Source organism: Euprymna scolopes, chromosome 10, assembly GCF_053919585.1.
Source record: "Euprymna scolopes isolate OS-2025 chromosome 10, ASM5391958v1, whole genome shotgun sequence".
In the NCBI taxonomy this organism is placed as follows: Eukaryota; Metazoa; Mollusca; class Cephalopoda; order Sepiida; family Sepiolidae; genus Euprymna; species Euprymna scolopes.
The window spans coordinates 101,263,418-101,280,251 of NC_136491.1; the positions used below are offsets into that span (position 1 = coordinate 101,263,418).

General features: G+C 31.8%; 1 protein-coding gene across 1 annotated transcript in view; it reads right to left on the reverse strand.

Moving 5' to 3' along the window:
- The window catches only part of LOC145286516 (putative chitinase 10), a 213,691-nt gene that overhangs the window by 32,855 nt on the left and 164,002 nt on the right, over window positions 1-16,834 (reverse strand). Inside the window, exons 13-14 of the mRNA XM_080135415.1 lie at window positions 6,578-6,746; window positions 5,273-5,504 (exon numbers count right to left, since the gene is read on the reverse strand). Of these exons, the coding sequence (XP_079991541.1) occupies window positions 5,273-5,504; window positions 6,578-6,746 (401 nt within the window). The remainder of the gene's footprint in view (window positions 1-5,272; window positions 5,505-6,577; window positions 6,747-16,834) is intronic.

The following is a 16,834-nucleotide window of genomic DNA, read 5'->3' on the forward strand; positions in this document are numbered from 1 at the left end:
AATAAGAAAATAAAACAAAAGAAAAAAAAAAACAAATAGTTAATTAATGAGATAGTTTTGTGCAAAGACATATGCAAATTAGTTAACTTTTGGACGTTGATCACATATGACTGAGTATATCCGGAAACGATTCTTCTATCATAAATTCGAAGTTAGCAATTTTAATATTACTCACAGTGCGACAAATAGTTCGACACACAGAGAGATAACCAGTGAAGTATACTGAGGATAATAGAAGAGTGCTCAATACCGAGGTAGAGCAAGGTATACTTTTGATTTGTTTTTATATAAGCAGTAATGTATTGTTACACAGTCATGCGCATGTTTCGGTCTTTTTTTTTTTATTCTATCATATCTAGGGCCGTCAGCATTTTTTACGTAAAGAAGGCCATCGTCTCTATATAGGCCGATCGTGTCAACTTCTATGTGCTTAGTTAAATTGTATAGGATGTATAATCCCACTGAATCTGTAATTTCTGCAGATTCAAGAGGGTCCATCGGAACATCAAATGATCCTGCTTGATTCTTAATCAATTACTCACTTCTAATAATTAAAAGTTCCTGCATTTTCTAATGATGTCAATTTCGTCCTTGAAGATATCGGTAAGGAGAGAGGCAAATTCTATTGCGTCGTTGAACAGTCCTTCCCCCCTTTTCCCCCTTCCCCCTTTTTCCCCTTTTTCCTTTTCTCTTACTCTTATTTCCTTTTTCTCTTCTTCTCTTCTCCTCCATCACCTTCTCCTTCCTCTTCCTTCATCATTCTTTATCTATTCTCCTCCCACCTTCTCCCTTACGTCTCTTACTCTTTCAGTTTCTTCCCCCTCCCTTCAACGGACCCAAGTGATGTGGTGGAAACAGTCAGTTGAGTCCGAGTTAATATTAACCTTTTCGCAAAAGAATACCAAAATGGAAAATGGAAGAATGAAATAAAATCACATCCACCCCTAACTTACATTATATTCATTAGTTCACTGGAATTTTAAGACGGACAGTGAGAAGACACGTTGCAAAGATAACATCTTCACGCTCTATTCTCAACTTGACTTTCTTAACCTCAAACCTTACTCCCTCATCCCCTCATCCCAACACAGACAAAATCCAATCAACCTTGTTTTACTCACAGCTGAACCCCACCCCTGTCTCCTTGTTCATAAAAACTTTCTTACTACAAGACGACTTTCAGATTCGTTGATTCCCTTAATGTAAGCGTGGTTTCCTGAAGAGGTCTCTAGTTACTAAACACTAGAAGACTGAAACATGCTCATGACTGTGTGACAACAAATTACTGCGTATGTAAAGACACATTAAAAGCATATATATATATATATATATATATATATATATATATATATATATATATATATATATATATATATAATGTTTTGATGATTTCAGATTTCGTATTTATTATTATATTTTATTAGACCCAATATATAGTAATGATTTAAAAAGTTAAAAAAAAAAATGAATCGTGCGCCACCACCGAAAATCGAAACCATTATTCATCATCCAGTACTTATTTTTAGCACTTTTTACAGCCGTACAATGTTTCAATTATAGTCATTTGTTTTTCTACTTTGGCATATGAATTACAAAATATCTGATATTTCCCCCAAACCTCTGGCCTGGATGGAGGTGAGACTAAATTTTCTGCTATGGTTTCAATGATTTGGAATAACAGCAAGGGGAGACTTGATTCCAAATATTTCTCATATGTTATATCTCCTTTCTTTGGTTTTCTTACATACGATTTACGTTATCCTTTGACGTTAACGCTCGAGCTATAAACACATGTTTGCTGCAAGGCTAAAAATTAAAACACGAACCAATAGCTATTACGTTACGCATGCATATTTCTAATGCCATCATTCGACCTTCACCTGGCAAATCAGTTTTTTAAATTCTCACACTTTTGCACAGATTTGTCCCGGCTAAAACCCAAATATAAAGTTTCGCGTGGGTTCGAATACCCTATATATTAAGTTTCATATCTGTAGATAAAAAATTGGTAGAGGAGTTTGGTAGGCAACATTTTTTGAATAAATATATATACGCATACATAAATATATAGAAAGAGGTTTGTGCTTACTATAAGCTTTTTACGCAAATATTACGCAAGTAAAAATCATGTAGAATATTTTCATGAATATAATTACACGCAATAAAGATAATAATCCTATAATACAACCGAAAAAAACTAATAGGGAATTAATTGAAATGAATGTTTAAAAGAGTATGCAAATAAGTTAGATCTTTTGCAGATGAATGCAATTCTACGACCCACGTATAACAAAGTTGCATTTTCCTTTTAAATAGATAGAAAAAAGGGGGTTTTAATATGAATATCAATACACAACTACAAATCTAGAAAAACTACAAATCTAGAGGAGTATATATATGTATATATATATATATATATATATATATATATATATATATATATATATATATATATACTAGCAGATGTACCTGGCGTAGCACGGTATCAAACGTAACGTTAATTCCTTTAAAAAATGAAGTAAATAAAAGCGGTAAGAAACTGAGACATATAAGTATTATGTTTTTTCTTAACAGTTCGGCAACAGTTCACATCTTAAAAGTAAGAAAAAAAATGCTCGAGCTGAGATCAAAACCAAAACTTAAAGACAATGAGTCAAGTACGATAACCACTAGTCCAGGTTGCAAAAAAGAAGAAGAGTTTTTAAGCCTAAATAAGGAAGTTCGCATGTCAACGATTTACGCATGCGCAGTCGTGAAACAGTTAACAAACAGATAAAAATCCAATGACTCCTTAGCTATATATATATATATATATATATATATATATATATATATATATATATATATATATATATATATATATATGTTTACTTCCCCCAAACCTTTGGCCTTAGATAGAGGGAAAACTAAAACGTGCTGTTATGGTTTCAAATGACAGCAAGGGGCGACTTGATTTCAAATATTTCGTATATGTTATATTTCCCCTTTTTTGGAAGTAGGGTACGATTACGAGTATCTCCAGTATCAAATAATCCTTATACACTGTGAAGTTTACTTTATGTATGAAAACCAAAGGGGGGAGATATAACATATGAGAAATATTTGGAATCAAGTCTCCCCTTGCTGTTATTCTAAATCATTTGAAACCATAGCAGAAATTTTAGTCTCACCTTCATCAAGGCCAGAGGTTTAGGGGAAATATCAAATATTTTGTAATTCATATGCAAAAGTAGAAAAACAAATGACTATAATTGAAATATTGTACGGCTGTAAAAAAGTGCTAAAAATAAGTACTGGATGATGAATGATCCTCTTAATGTGCGGCATCAAGGGCAAATATTGTGTAGTGAGCATAGCTTACTACACAATTAAGGTCATTATCTTTCCACCGAGCATTCATGTGTTAAATTCTGATCAATAGTCGCTGAGATTTTGAACTTATAATATTGCCAAAAAATTGCCCAAAAAAGGTGGTATGTATATAGAAATGGATATATCTATACTGGTAGCCAAATTGAATATGAACATGAAAATCTGCAGGCTTTTTGAAGATCATAATACTGTTAAAATTTTATGACAATTGGTAAAAAAAGAACCTATATTTTCAAACCGATGGCCAAATTTGCCTACATTTGTATATATAGTGTCCTGGCAGGCCAGTTTCAGTTTTACTGCTTTTGGATGCATTTTGCTTGGGATATTTTGCTCGGTTGTCTCCTCTGTGGCCTTGCCAGACCACTAATAATATGATGATTGCTTAAATACTATCGTCCATTCAATCGAATGTATCTTTGGTGGATTTTTTTCTATGGATATCACTTTCTAGTATTTTTTTAAAAAGATTTCCGTCCGTTTTACTTTGGATTTACTTAATCGTTTTTGTTTCATCTGTTTAATGCAATTTGTAATAATATCTATTTGTCTCTGATGAGTTGTTTGATTACATAATTGAATACATCTCCCATCACCACGACGAAAATACGTATCAAGCACTCATGAAAAAAAAATATGAGAATTCGCCTATAAGTAAAATAATTTGAAAATAAAATAAAAATGAATAAAAAATTAAACTATACACTGATTCTGTTCTTTCTTTTTTGATGATTGAAATGTAACTTATCCGTGAGTTGTTTGTCTTTTTTACCATTCAACGGTAAAAAAAAACGGTGTTTTTCTATCATTCAACAAAACACGTGTAAGACAGAATAAAATATCATTAAAAATATATGAAGGCTTTGGAATGTTCACTACCGATATATATGCTCTGAAAGTGTGAATATGTTTTCAACGAGCTTAATTAATTTTGCCGATTGGAAAAAAAAATATAAATACATTATGTGCATAATACTCCACACACACACACACACACACACACACACACACACACACACACACACACACACACACACACACATACACACATATATATATATATATATATATATATATATATATATATATATATATATATATATATACAGGGTGACTCCCCCAAAAAACAAAAGCTAAATGGAGGCCATCTAGAACATATGCTGTAGAACGGAGAAAAAAGGCCAAAGACCCTAGTGTTTTGATGTGATGTTTTGAATATAATAAACTAGTTATGACCAAAATTTCGTTTCATTCGAACAAAACACTAAAAAACAGGGCCTAATTAGAGTTGGGCCCCGTTTTTTTGTGTCTCCCTCTGTGTGTGTTGTTTAAAACAGGAAAAATAAGTTTGCAAAGTTAGTTAAATATGAAAATTTAAAAAACGTAATCTCAAATTAGTCTATTTTTACCCGTTGCAAGTCAACCCCTCTGCCTCTTTCTCACTTTCTATTTACATCTAGAGGTTAAATAATATTAGTCATTCTGAGGATAGTCCCATTTGTTTATAATGGACTTTTCCAATTTTTCTATTCTTTCTTTATCATCATTGTCTTCGACTTTTATTAGAGACGGAAGCAATAATAATAGACACTGTATAAATCAAAGAGTGGGTGAAATAACTCACAATGAGAAAGTGTGAAGGTGACAAATAGCGACTTAGTACGAGATGGCTCGCTTGATGAGCTAATTGCAAATGACAGCTAATCAAAATAATGAAATTTGAAGTTGTTTCAAATATATAATTCAATACCAAAAAAAAAAAAAAAACTGAGGAATATTTTAGCATGTATTTTGTGTGATTAAAATGTATAAGAAAACAAGCCCCATGGAAACAAATGTTGATTGACTCAACTTTAGCATAACAGATGTGAAAAGGGAGATTGGTCTCATAGATAATTACCTTGATAAATGTACTGTATTTTGATTTGTTAATCGGATACTCCCAATCGACATCAAGACCGTCCATGCCTTGCGATCGGATATAGTAAGCGGCTTGTTTGGCAAACTTTTGTGTTTTGTACGGCGATTTCAGCACCTCATCGAAAGGCAGGCTGTGGGCGTTCCAGCCACCAATGGAAAGCAGGATTTTTAAGTCGGGATTCGTTTTCTTCAGATCGACAATTTGTTCAAATCTGTACAACCACAAAAAAAAAAAAAACAAAAAAAACAAAAAAAACAAGAGATTAATTCAATGGAAGAACTTATATCATGTTTAGTAATGCATACTCATTATTATTCACTTACTAGGAATATTCACATTGGCCATCATTAAAGATTTCACAACCTGTAGTGTTCACTGGAGTCTGAGTGACAACAAGTCTCCCCAGATTTTCAGTACTTTCTATCTGTTTCGATAACTTTGCGAACGAATATGCTTTATCGCAACAGCCGATTATCATTGCCATAACGCAAATTCATTTGTAAAAGTTATTGAAAGAGGCAGAGAATTATTATTATTATTATTATTATTATTATTATTATTATTATTATTATTATTATTATTATTATTATTATTATTATTATTATTCCAAAAATTCAGAAACAGTAAGCTTTAATAGTAAAAGTAAAGTAATTCTTAAATGTGTATATATATATATATATATATATATATATATATATATATATATATATATATATATATATATATATATATATATATATATATATAATTCAAAGATGACGTAACTAAAAGAAAACACAATTGCAACTTCTCTTCCGATTTTCGGATTTTGTAATCATACCCATATTCCTTTATTTTTTTTTTAAGTTGATGTTTCTATTCTTCTGATGAATTAAGGGCGGAATAAATGTAAAAAATTTACATAATAATTACATGAATGATTCTGCGCTACGAAACAGATGCTGTCAAGAATTTAACATTTTAGCATACTGAAAGAAATAAATGGTAAGATGGACGACATCTTGAAATATGGAAGATAGACTTTTTGTCATGAATTGTTAATAAATTTAAGAAAGACATTTTTTTTAAATAAGTCTAAACCGGTTATAAAAAGAAAACTATTGCATTATGAAGGAAAATGAATAATTAAGATTGTGAAATATTTTCTTATGTAGAGGTTCCTCGGGACATTATTATTGGAAAGGTTCCACGGAAAAAAATGGTTGGAAAACACTGGTTTAAACTGTCACATGTTCTAACATCACATGCATGGGCGTAGTAAGCGTTTAATCCATCGGTACTTACGTCCCACTTCTGGATTGCGTCGATTCGTCGTTCCATTCATAGGGTCCCAAAATGTCTGTCATCTTCGCAAATGCAATAGCGATATGCGTGCACAAAGTGGCATTGATATGTTCTGGCAAGTATTTGCCGCCATTCAGTCGGTATTGTGACCAATTCGTATAATAACATACTCGCCGTCCAGTCGCTGCAATTGACAAATAAATAAATAAATAAATAAATAAATAAATAAAATAAAACATTCTTAAGCGCACGCACGCACGCACGCATATGTGTGTGTATGTATATATATATATATATATATATATATAATATACGTATAGAAATCAGTAAAGAAAGAACATTACTAGATAAAGCTATATACTAATGTACATATAGATTTATTCATTCATTCAATAAGGGTGTATATCAATTAGAGGTGTAGGATAAGCGGGGACTCTTTATACCATGGTATTTCGAAGCCTAATGCTTCTCATCAGAAGAAGAGAAAAGATGCTAGATAACATAATAGGGATGCGACGTCTAGCGATAGTTACATTAGGAGCGAAACAAAATATTGATGATGTTTAGGGGAACTAAATTGATTATGTTACCTAGCATTTTCTCTTCTCTTCTAATGAGAAACATTAGGCTTCAAAATACCATGGTATAAAGAGTCCCCACCTACCCTACACCCCTAATTGATGTATAACCTTATTAAGTAAATGAATAAATCTATGTATATTAATATATATTTTTATATCGCTATTTTCTTCCTTTATTGATTTCTATATAAGTTCCAAATCAATTTGTTGAGCTTTGCATTATCCCGATACATTTCCTCTTAAAGAATTGATCTTATTCTTTTCCTTTAGCTCCCCCATATATGTATTTATGTATATATATGTATTTACATATGTATATATATATATATATATATATATATATATATATATATGTATTTACATATATATATATATATATATATATATATATATATGTATTTACATATGTATATATATATATATATATATATATATATATATATATATATATATATATATATATATATATATATAGAGAGAGAGAGAGAGAGAGATAAAAAAGGAACAAATCAAGTTAGGTGTTCATCAACGTTTTGACTTCCTCTGGAGGGATGAAATTAAGAAAACAAGTCACCAGTACTAATATTTGGAAATATATTTTTGATGTCATGTTCCCTTTCAAAAACGAAAAAATGAATTAGAAATTAAAAAAAGGAGGTTAGGGTTGGGAAAAAGAGTAAAATATTTTTTATAACGTCATAGCCGTTAATATATTTAGAAAGATAACAAAAATACACTCAGTTCATTTAAGTTATACCCTCATATTTGAATCATAACGGAAATATTTGTTTCAAAAAGAATATGAATTGCATCATATCTTTTTAAATATATTAACGGCTATATGACGGCTAATATGATATATTTTTTTTTACTGTTTTTCACAACGCTCTGCCATTTTTTTTTTTTTTTTTAAATTTTCAACGACTTTTTTCGTTTCTGAAATAGAACAAGGTCATACATTACATGACATCAAAAATGTATTTTAAATATTTTTTACTGGTGTTTTATTTTCTTAATTTCATTCATCTAAAGGAAGTCTCACAATAAAGACGAAGCGTTGATGAACACATAACTTGTTTTCTTTTATCTCTCTATTCCGTTGGAATAAAATTTCAGTTATTGTCATCATATATGTATATACATATGTATATATATATGTACATGTTTATATATATATATATATATATATATATATATATATATGTATGTATGTATGTATATATTTATGTATGTGTATATATATGTATGTATGTGTCTATATATATGTATGTATGTGTGTGTATATATATGTATGCATATATATATATGTATATATATGTATATATACATGTATACATATGTATATGCATAAATTTTGATGTAGTAACGTTATTAATAAAGAGGAATGTGTGTGTACATATATGTATGTGTGTGTATATATATGTATGCATATATATATGTATATATACATATATATATGTATATATATGTATATATACATAAATACATATGTATATACATGTATATATACATATGTATATGCATAAACTTTGATGTAGTAACGTTATTAATAAAGAGGAATTAAAAGAATGGTAATGATAATGACCTTGTGCTCCCGTTGCGAGAAGTGTGGTGACGAGTAGGATGAGTAAAGGAATCATATTCTGAAATAGAAAATAGATCATATTAGATTTTATTTACTTAATAATTTTATCTTCCATCTAACATGAGTTCCTATATTAGAAAGGTAAACGTATAGTTTCCCGACCAATGGTATCTTATCGGAAAAAAAACGATATGCAACCGTTCAATAATTGTTATTTGTTTAAAGATTCTGACATGCTGGACGCATTGGCGTTAACATCAATTTTAGTATTATGTATGAAGTAAGAAAATAAACACATTTCAAATTAATAAATTAGCAAACAAACTCGTATATATCTACGATGGACGTCTGTAAATTTTCTGTAAGCTAGTCGATATAAAAACTTGGAACGGAGAATAGTTAAGACGAAAAGAAGTACACACACACACACATACACGCGCGCGCACACACACGCACACACATACACATACACGCGCGCGCACACACACACACACGCACGCATATATATACACACAAACTCATACACACACACGTACATATACAAACACACACGCTCGCATATACATATATACATATATTATAGTTAGAAAAGATAATTTTCCGTTTCGTCATCGTAAGGATTCGTCAGACTAATGAGGATTTCTCACGAGGATGAAACACGGAAAACTTTAGTATAGCTTAATTACCATATATATTTTCATACCTATACTATCTAGCTTTACCCACGTATTGAGCACTGTTGAAGTAAATACTGAAAATCGATTCATAAAATAGTACATCGCTTTATTAAAAATTTGTGTATACATGAAATAATAATAATAATAATAATAATAATAATAATAATAATAATAATAATAATAAAGATAATAATATCCCGAAAAACTTCGGAAAAGGAAATGGGAGAGATTGGAATCAGGAGGATGACTGAGAAGATATGACGGATAAAATATTAAGAAAAAAACCCTTGAATGTAGAGACTAATATATTTGAGCTACAAATGCTAACTGGACACATAGAAACTACAACAGAAGTAAAAGCACAAGAAAGCGAAACACAACATAGAACCAAGAAAACTGAAACCGTATAATTGAATGTGCCTCTTCCCTTAAAAAATTGTAGTGTCGGCATCAACTGACTCCACGCTAAATAGTCATGACGGGTCAAGAAAGATGGAAAGACCGAGGAGAGTAAGAACTAATTGTATATATTGAATGTGAGATGATATAATTATTTCCACATACAAACAACGTCACAACTCACACGAGCCATGCAAGCCAGCAAAATAATTCCAACACTTTGGTTCAGATATTTTCAACTGATGAACCCAAATTAGGGCGAAACTCGAGTTTTGGATTTCCGCTTTGTTGGCTTGCATGGCTCGTGTGAGTTGCGACATTGTTTAACCGTGGGTATTATCAAATCAGAAGAATTATATAATGAAATAAAATTTTTAATGAATATTTATTTTTATATAACTCACTAACATATTTTTAACACCGAACGTCATTTTTTAGTGTCTAGCCTTCTCTTATACCCCAATTATCAAATTCAATACAAAATTAGAAAAAAATAAGTCAACATTGGTGTTTTTTCTCTTGCATTTTTTCAACTAGCTTTAGTTCAGTCCTACCCGAGTAAAAAACACTAGAAAAACCCACATTGGAAAGCAAACAGCAAGTTAGAGAGCTTCCCTCCTCGCCGTAGAGAAAATCACACATTGTAAATAAAAAGTCAAGGATAGATTTTTTCCTTTTAAGGCCATCAGAAATAATATTAATTTATATATGAAAAGTTAAATTATGTATGTAATCTATGATTTTATATGAATATTTTTCTGAACACTGGGGAAGCATGGTTTTTTTTCTATCATTTTTATGGATGGTGTATACTAGAATTTAAAGTACTTATGCAGAAAATTACCCGTTTTTCCGTGAATGTTGCATATTCTGGTAGCTTACGTAAACCACCGGAATATGCCGAGCGCTGATCAAATTTTAGAACTCTACAAATAAATAAATAAAAACATGATAGCAAACATTTATCGTATAATAATTTCAACGAAGAAAATGGAAATATAATTAAAAAAAAAAATCAACATAAGTTTCATGAATAAATATTAATATTTTTTTTGTAAAATTTTGAAGTATTTGTTTTCGTAAGAAATGTTACCTTTTTTTTTTTTTTTTTTTTAAGAGGTTATTATTTTGAGGGTGGTGGAACGAAAATTTTTTTATGACATTTTTTTTTTGTCTACTCCGTTATTATTATTTTTTTGTTAAGATTAGAGGTGGACCTTTTTTTTATATTTGAAAGATTTTCCGTTATCTGCCGGGAATTCCTAATTGCATTGCCCATTGATGCACTTCAAGCAAATCCGTTACTCAGGATACTTTTTTTTTTTTTTTAAATACATTTTCTTATACATGTCTGCCTTCTCATTCTGCTTTCGATTAATTTCCATTCGGCGACTGTAGCACACTCTACAAACCCTCTACATTCATAATGACGACTTTATTAAAATAATTTATCTTTAATGAGTTCAATTTTTGTACGGTTAAAACTAATATTTTCTCAATATTTTTGACTGTCGTCTCCTAAATTAGCTGAGCGTTTCGCCAAATTCCAGCCGTTTACGCAAGTTGCCGGAATAGACCAACGCAACACTCACGGAAAAACTCGTTCTCTGCATAAGTACCCGATTAAAAAGTAAATATCGCTTTTCTTCATATATTTTCAGTTTATCTAAAAATGCAAATGTTGATCTAACCAAAGCCAAAAGAAATGAAGAACTGCATCTTTACCGATTAAAATGAAATATCTCAATCGCTCTCTGAACGATTCATCAGATAAACTAATAACATAATAAGCGTCCGACTCTTTTTCTTTCCGATTTAAATAATATTTTTTTCTATATATAAACCTAAGTGAACGTTTCCGGCCAAAGTTTCCCATCGTTAAAAACGGATATCGGTTGGTGAGGTCAAGATAAAAATACAGTTATTATTCATATTTTTATAACAAATCAAAACTCACATCAATGATTAGCTATAAAATAAAAAAAAAGAAAAGAAAAAAAAGACAACGCTCTTGTGTGTGAGAGTTTAACGAGTCTTACGTAATTTACGAGTTGGAGAATACAACCGGAATAGTCGCGAGAACAGTTAAAATTAGCAGTGCCTTCTAAAAATAGCATCTTCCGACATTCCAACATGATGTAAATGTTACATTTACAGATTTCCCACGAAATAAAGACAAATCCAAACAATAGCTAAGAATGAAGAAACTAATTAAAGACAAAATCTGATAAAAATAAATATGGCCGGATTCCCATGGGTGAATCTTCCCGCCAATAAATGCCTGAGAATTGTCTTAATCTGGAAAATTGTCTAAGCCGATAAAAAAAAAAAAAACTAAAAATAAACTCGATCCATTGACTAGTTTTTTTTTCTGCTAATAGAGTACTATATTTTTAGATTGGATTAAGAACAAAGAATAGCAACAACTGACGGTGGCCTAGTGGTTAACGACGCGGACGTGGGTGTGGTAAGTTCGAACCCAATTTTTAGGATGTTGGCAACCTACACGTGGTCCCTCCTGTAAGTACCCGGTATCTTTCTAGAAATAATTCTAAATAGAAAGGTATCGGGGAAACGAATGCCAACAAAAATCATGCTCACCAACAAAAACATGGCTAAGTGGTTAACGACACGGACAAACACTTTCAGTTAGGATGCTGCCAACCTTCACGTGGTCCCTCACGAAAGGAAGGTATCCGGAAAAACAATGCTAAAAATAGAATAGTTTGATTCATCAATGAATAGCATGGGATGTTTCTGGAACCCAAAGACCATGTATATATATAAATATAAATATATATATATATATATATATATATATATATATATATATATATATATATATATATATATATATATATATATATCTAACACTTGCTACCCCGTTCTATAAATATATCGGTGAATAAGTGGTTGACGAACCGGACTGATAACCGCGTCAAGTCCAGTCCACAGAAACACTTTCACTTAGAGGAAACGAATACAAACAATAATTGTCTGATTAATTTGATATGCAGCAGGGAGATGATGATGGCTCAGTAGTTAACGACATGGACTGAAAACATGGGTGTGCCATGTTCGAATCCATTTCGTTTCACTTTTACTTAGGGACATTGGCATCTATCACGTGATCTCTTCCGTAAGCACCCGATATCTTAATAGAAAGACATCAGGGAAACGAATGTCAACAAAATCATCATCATAAAAATAAAAACACATTAATTAATTAGAAATAATGGCAAATTATGATACTCCAGGTCTGGTTAGTGCTTTCTTTCGTTGGTCTTTTCATCCTTCTCGACTCTTTTCGACTATTTGGTGTGATGCCTACAGCACACCTGTTTTTGGAGGGGCAGTTTACTTACAATTTTGCGGTTTCAGTTTTCTTGGTCATTTTACGGTTTCAGTTTATTATTATTATTATTATTATTATTATTATTATTATTATTATTATTATTATTATTGGCTCACAAGGAGCTTTCACGCAGGTCTTCAAAGATCTTTCCCTGAAAACAGCCTGTGGTGTTCCCTGGAAGCTGAGTGACAACAAGTCTCCCCAGGTTTCCAGTACTCTCCACCTCTTTCGATAACATTTGCAAATAAATTTGCATTATCGCAAGAGCTGCTTGCCACTGATTTCTCGTTGACAGCCGCTATTGGTCTTTGCTGGGATTTGAGTGGCAATAACCCCTCCCCCCTGCAAGGTTCCAGTCCTCTTCGCACTTATTCGGCTGAGGTCTGGTCAGTTCATCGATTTTCCTTCCTCCTGGACTCTACTTGGTTATTTGGTCTCGCTCTTTCTTTGGGGGGGGAGGAGGATAGTAATGTGGCAATGGGAGGTAGGGTTGTGTTAGAGAACTTATAGATATGCAGTTTCAGTGTTCTTGGTTCCATGTAGTGTATTATTATTATTATTATTATTATTATTATTATTATTATTATTATTATTATTATTATTATTATTATTTATTTATTTATTTATTTTAAAATATTTTGTTTCGTCTAGCAATTTTTGTGGTGCGATTTTTATTGTTCTTCATTTTCCCGGTTAACGCCGGATCATTCATTATCTTCTTTTAGTATTGAAAGACAATGGATGTCCTCTATATGAGTGGCTGCACGTGTAATTGTGAAGCAAGGGTTGCGCAATACCAACTACATCTCTCTTGAGTCGGCACTGCTTAATTCCAGTGGCAAGTACAACTGCAAGACGATTGAAAATAATGCCGAGATAAGCGGTATTTACAAATGGTCATTCATTTTAATACTGACCATGATAAACGTCAACTTACCTTTGGTGGACTAACGGCAACCTGTGTATTAACGCCATTATGCCGGGTACGTAAAAGTTTACTTAGTTTTCAATTTCATATGTAGTTGATTTCGGCCCGCTCTGTATTATGATAATGTAATATTAGGCCAGTACAACAGTTTTTTCCGGTTTGTAGAAAGGGTCATTTTAACCCATTGTAGTTAATTTTATGCATAATTACTTAAACATATCACAGTGATTAATTTATAACTTTTTTTTCTCTCAGATTATTAAAATATTTATATTTTTCTGCAAATGTCGACCTGAAAACAACCTTCTTTAGTCAATAGAAAGAGGAATATTTTCCATCATGATAATGCTCGTCCTCACACAAAACTACTGATTAAAGATCTGGGAAAATCTGTTTGGGAAAATTGTTCATATTCTGACTTAGCTTCCTCGGATTATCATTTATTTCGAGGATTATAAAACAATTTAAATTTCCTAAGGTTAACATCACGACAGGAAATGGAAACAGGGTTAGATTCATATTTCACATCAAAACCTAAAGAATTTTACAAGTGAGGCATTTATAAGCTCTTTGACAGATGGAAATAAGTTGAGAACAAAGGTCTTTATTGTTATGAATGACGATTACAAAAAACAAACACCGTCTTTCATTTTCAAGATGAAATTTTAAATCGGTAAAATTATTTGCATCAGCCTAATAAATTACCTGGAATGCTAAAGGTCATTGAGAAAAATGAAACGACGTAAATTTGTTACATTTAAAATGGCGCCTTAAAAATACCACGCCTTGCTATAATTATACCTTCTTTATTTCTTTAGCTTTTTTTTTCTAACAAAACAAACATTGTTCTCTTTAGGTGGCGGTTATTACGTGGAAAAAATATTAACTGGATATGAAGGGCGTTTCAAAAGTTATGCCTCCTATTTGTTTTATTCCGCCTGAATAAATTAGAGGGGGTTGCAAATTGCATTGTTATGATGACTGAATTTATGCATTCATGAAATTAAATCCCATCTCTCTGTTGCAGATATTGACGATGTGATACTCTGAGAAAACAACACCTGTCATGGGCGTGCGTCAGTGGCAGAGATACGTCATTGAATTCTTCCATGCAAAATAATTTGTAATCGACGCCTGTGGAGCGTTTACGAAGCCGATGCAGTTTATATTTGCACAATTAGGAGATGGGTTCGTTGATTTCAAAGCGGCGACAGAGATGTGAGTGACAAAGGGCGACGTGGGCGCCCATGCACAGCCACCACCCCATCGCTGGGAAAAGAATGGTGTTGGCTCTGGAGAAAATAAATTCTTGAGCATAACAAGTGGCCTTTTTTAATATTACCACTCCAATCTTCGTAGCTCTTCAACGTTTTAGTTTTTAAGTTAAAAAATAGTAGGCGGTACTTTTGGAACGGCCCTCGTAGATTTACTTGATTATCCTTAGTGAAAAAGAGGTGGGGTTGGGGGTAGTGTTTATTCTGTCCGGATATACATCTACAGAATATCGTTGAGATTAAAGACTAACATTTTTTTTTTATTATACCAAACCAGAAGAATACCCGTCCCAAAGTAGGTAAAATTGATTCATCGCCCAAAACAGTTTTGCACCACTTTTCTGTCTCTCTCATAAAGATTAAAATCAATATATAATGATACTAAACGTTTAGTCTAGAATTACTCTTCTAATTTTGAGCAAAATTTCTGTTCAAGAAAATTTTGGAAGATTAAAGAGAGAGAGAGAGAGAGAGAGAGAGAGAGAGAGAGAGAGAGAGAGAGAGAGAGAGAGAGAGAGAGAGTAAACTTAAAGCATGAAGAGCCAGCCAATTTGTTTTGTTTTCGTATTTTTACAGGATAGTAGGGATAGTCGGGGTGCACGACAGGATGGAGGATGAAAAATTAAGACTACATAAAAGAAAAGAACAAAAACAAAAATTTAAAACAGAATTAAATTGAACAGGAGACAACAAAAAAAGGAAGACTATGAGGCATGCAACACTTTGCTGGTTGTAAAGAAATTTCAACCCCCGCTTCTGATGCTTAAGAGACCCCAAATATGATTGTTAATACCTCACTGAAAAGATACGACCTATTTATAGAGGTTGTAAAAGAGGCGAAAGCATTAGCGTCAGGTTGAGAGCTTTCCTTTTTTTTTACTCTCCAAGCAAATAGAGACCTAATTATTATTTTTTTAAAACCATAACCATGTGTTCCAGGTCGCAATAGAAGAAGATGAAGAGTAAATAAATAAATAACGTAAATAAAAAGAAAAAAAGGAAAACTGCGAAACAGAAACAGAATGGTGCAAATAAATAGACGCCTTAAAGAAAGAAAAAAGGGCGACACTAAAGTAGTAGCAGTAGTAGTAGTAGTAGTAGTAGTAGTAGTAGCAGCAGCAGCAGAAACAGCGCCAGGGGAGGGTAATGAAAGACGTAAATAAATGAATAACATAAATAAAGAAGGAAATACAAATGATAAAGCAGTAACGGTCAAGTAAAAGTATGGGAGTAAGATATAACACAAATAAATAAATGACGTAGACAAAGAGGAAGAGGAAAACACTAAAGTAGTAATAACAGTAGCAGTGCAAGAGAAGGAGTGCAAGAGTATGATGTAAATAAATAAATAAATAAAATGAATAAAGAAAGAAAAAAGGGGAAAATGCTAAACTAATAGCAGTAGCAATGCAATGGAAGGAGAATAGAAAGATTACTTAAAAGATAAATGACGTAAAT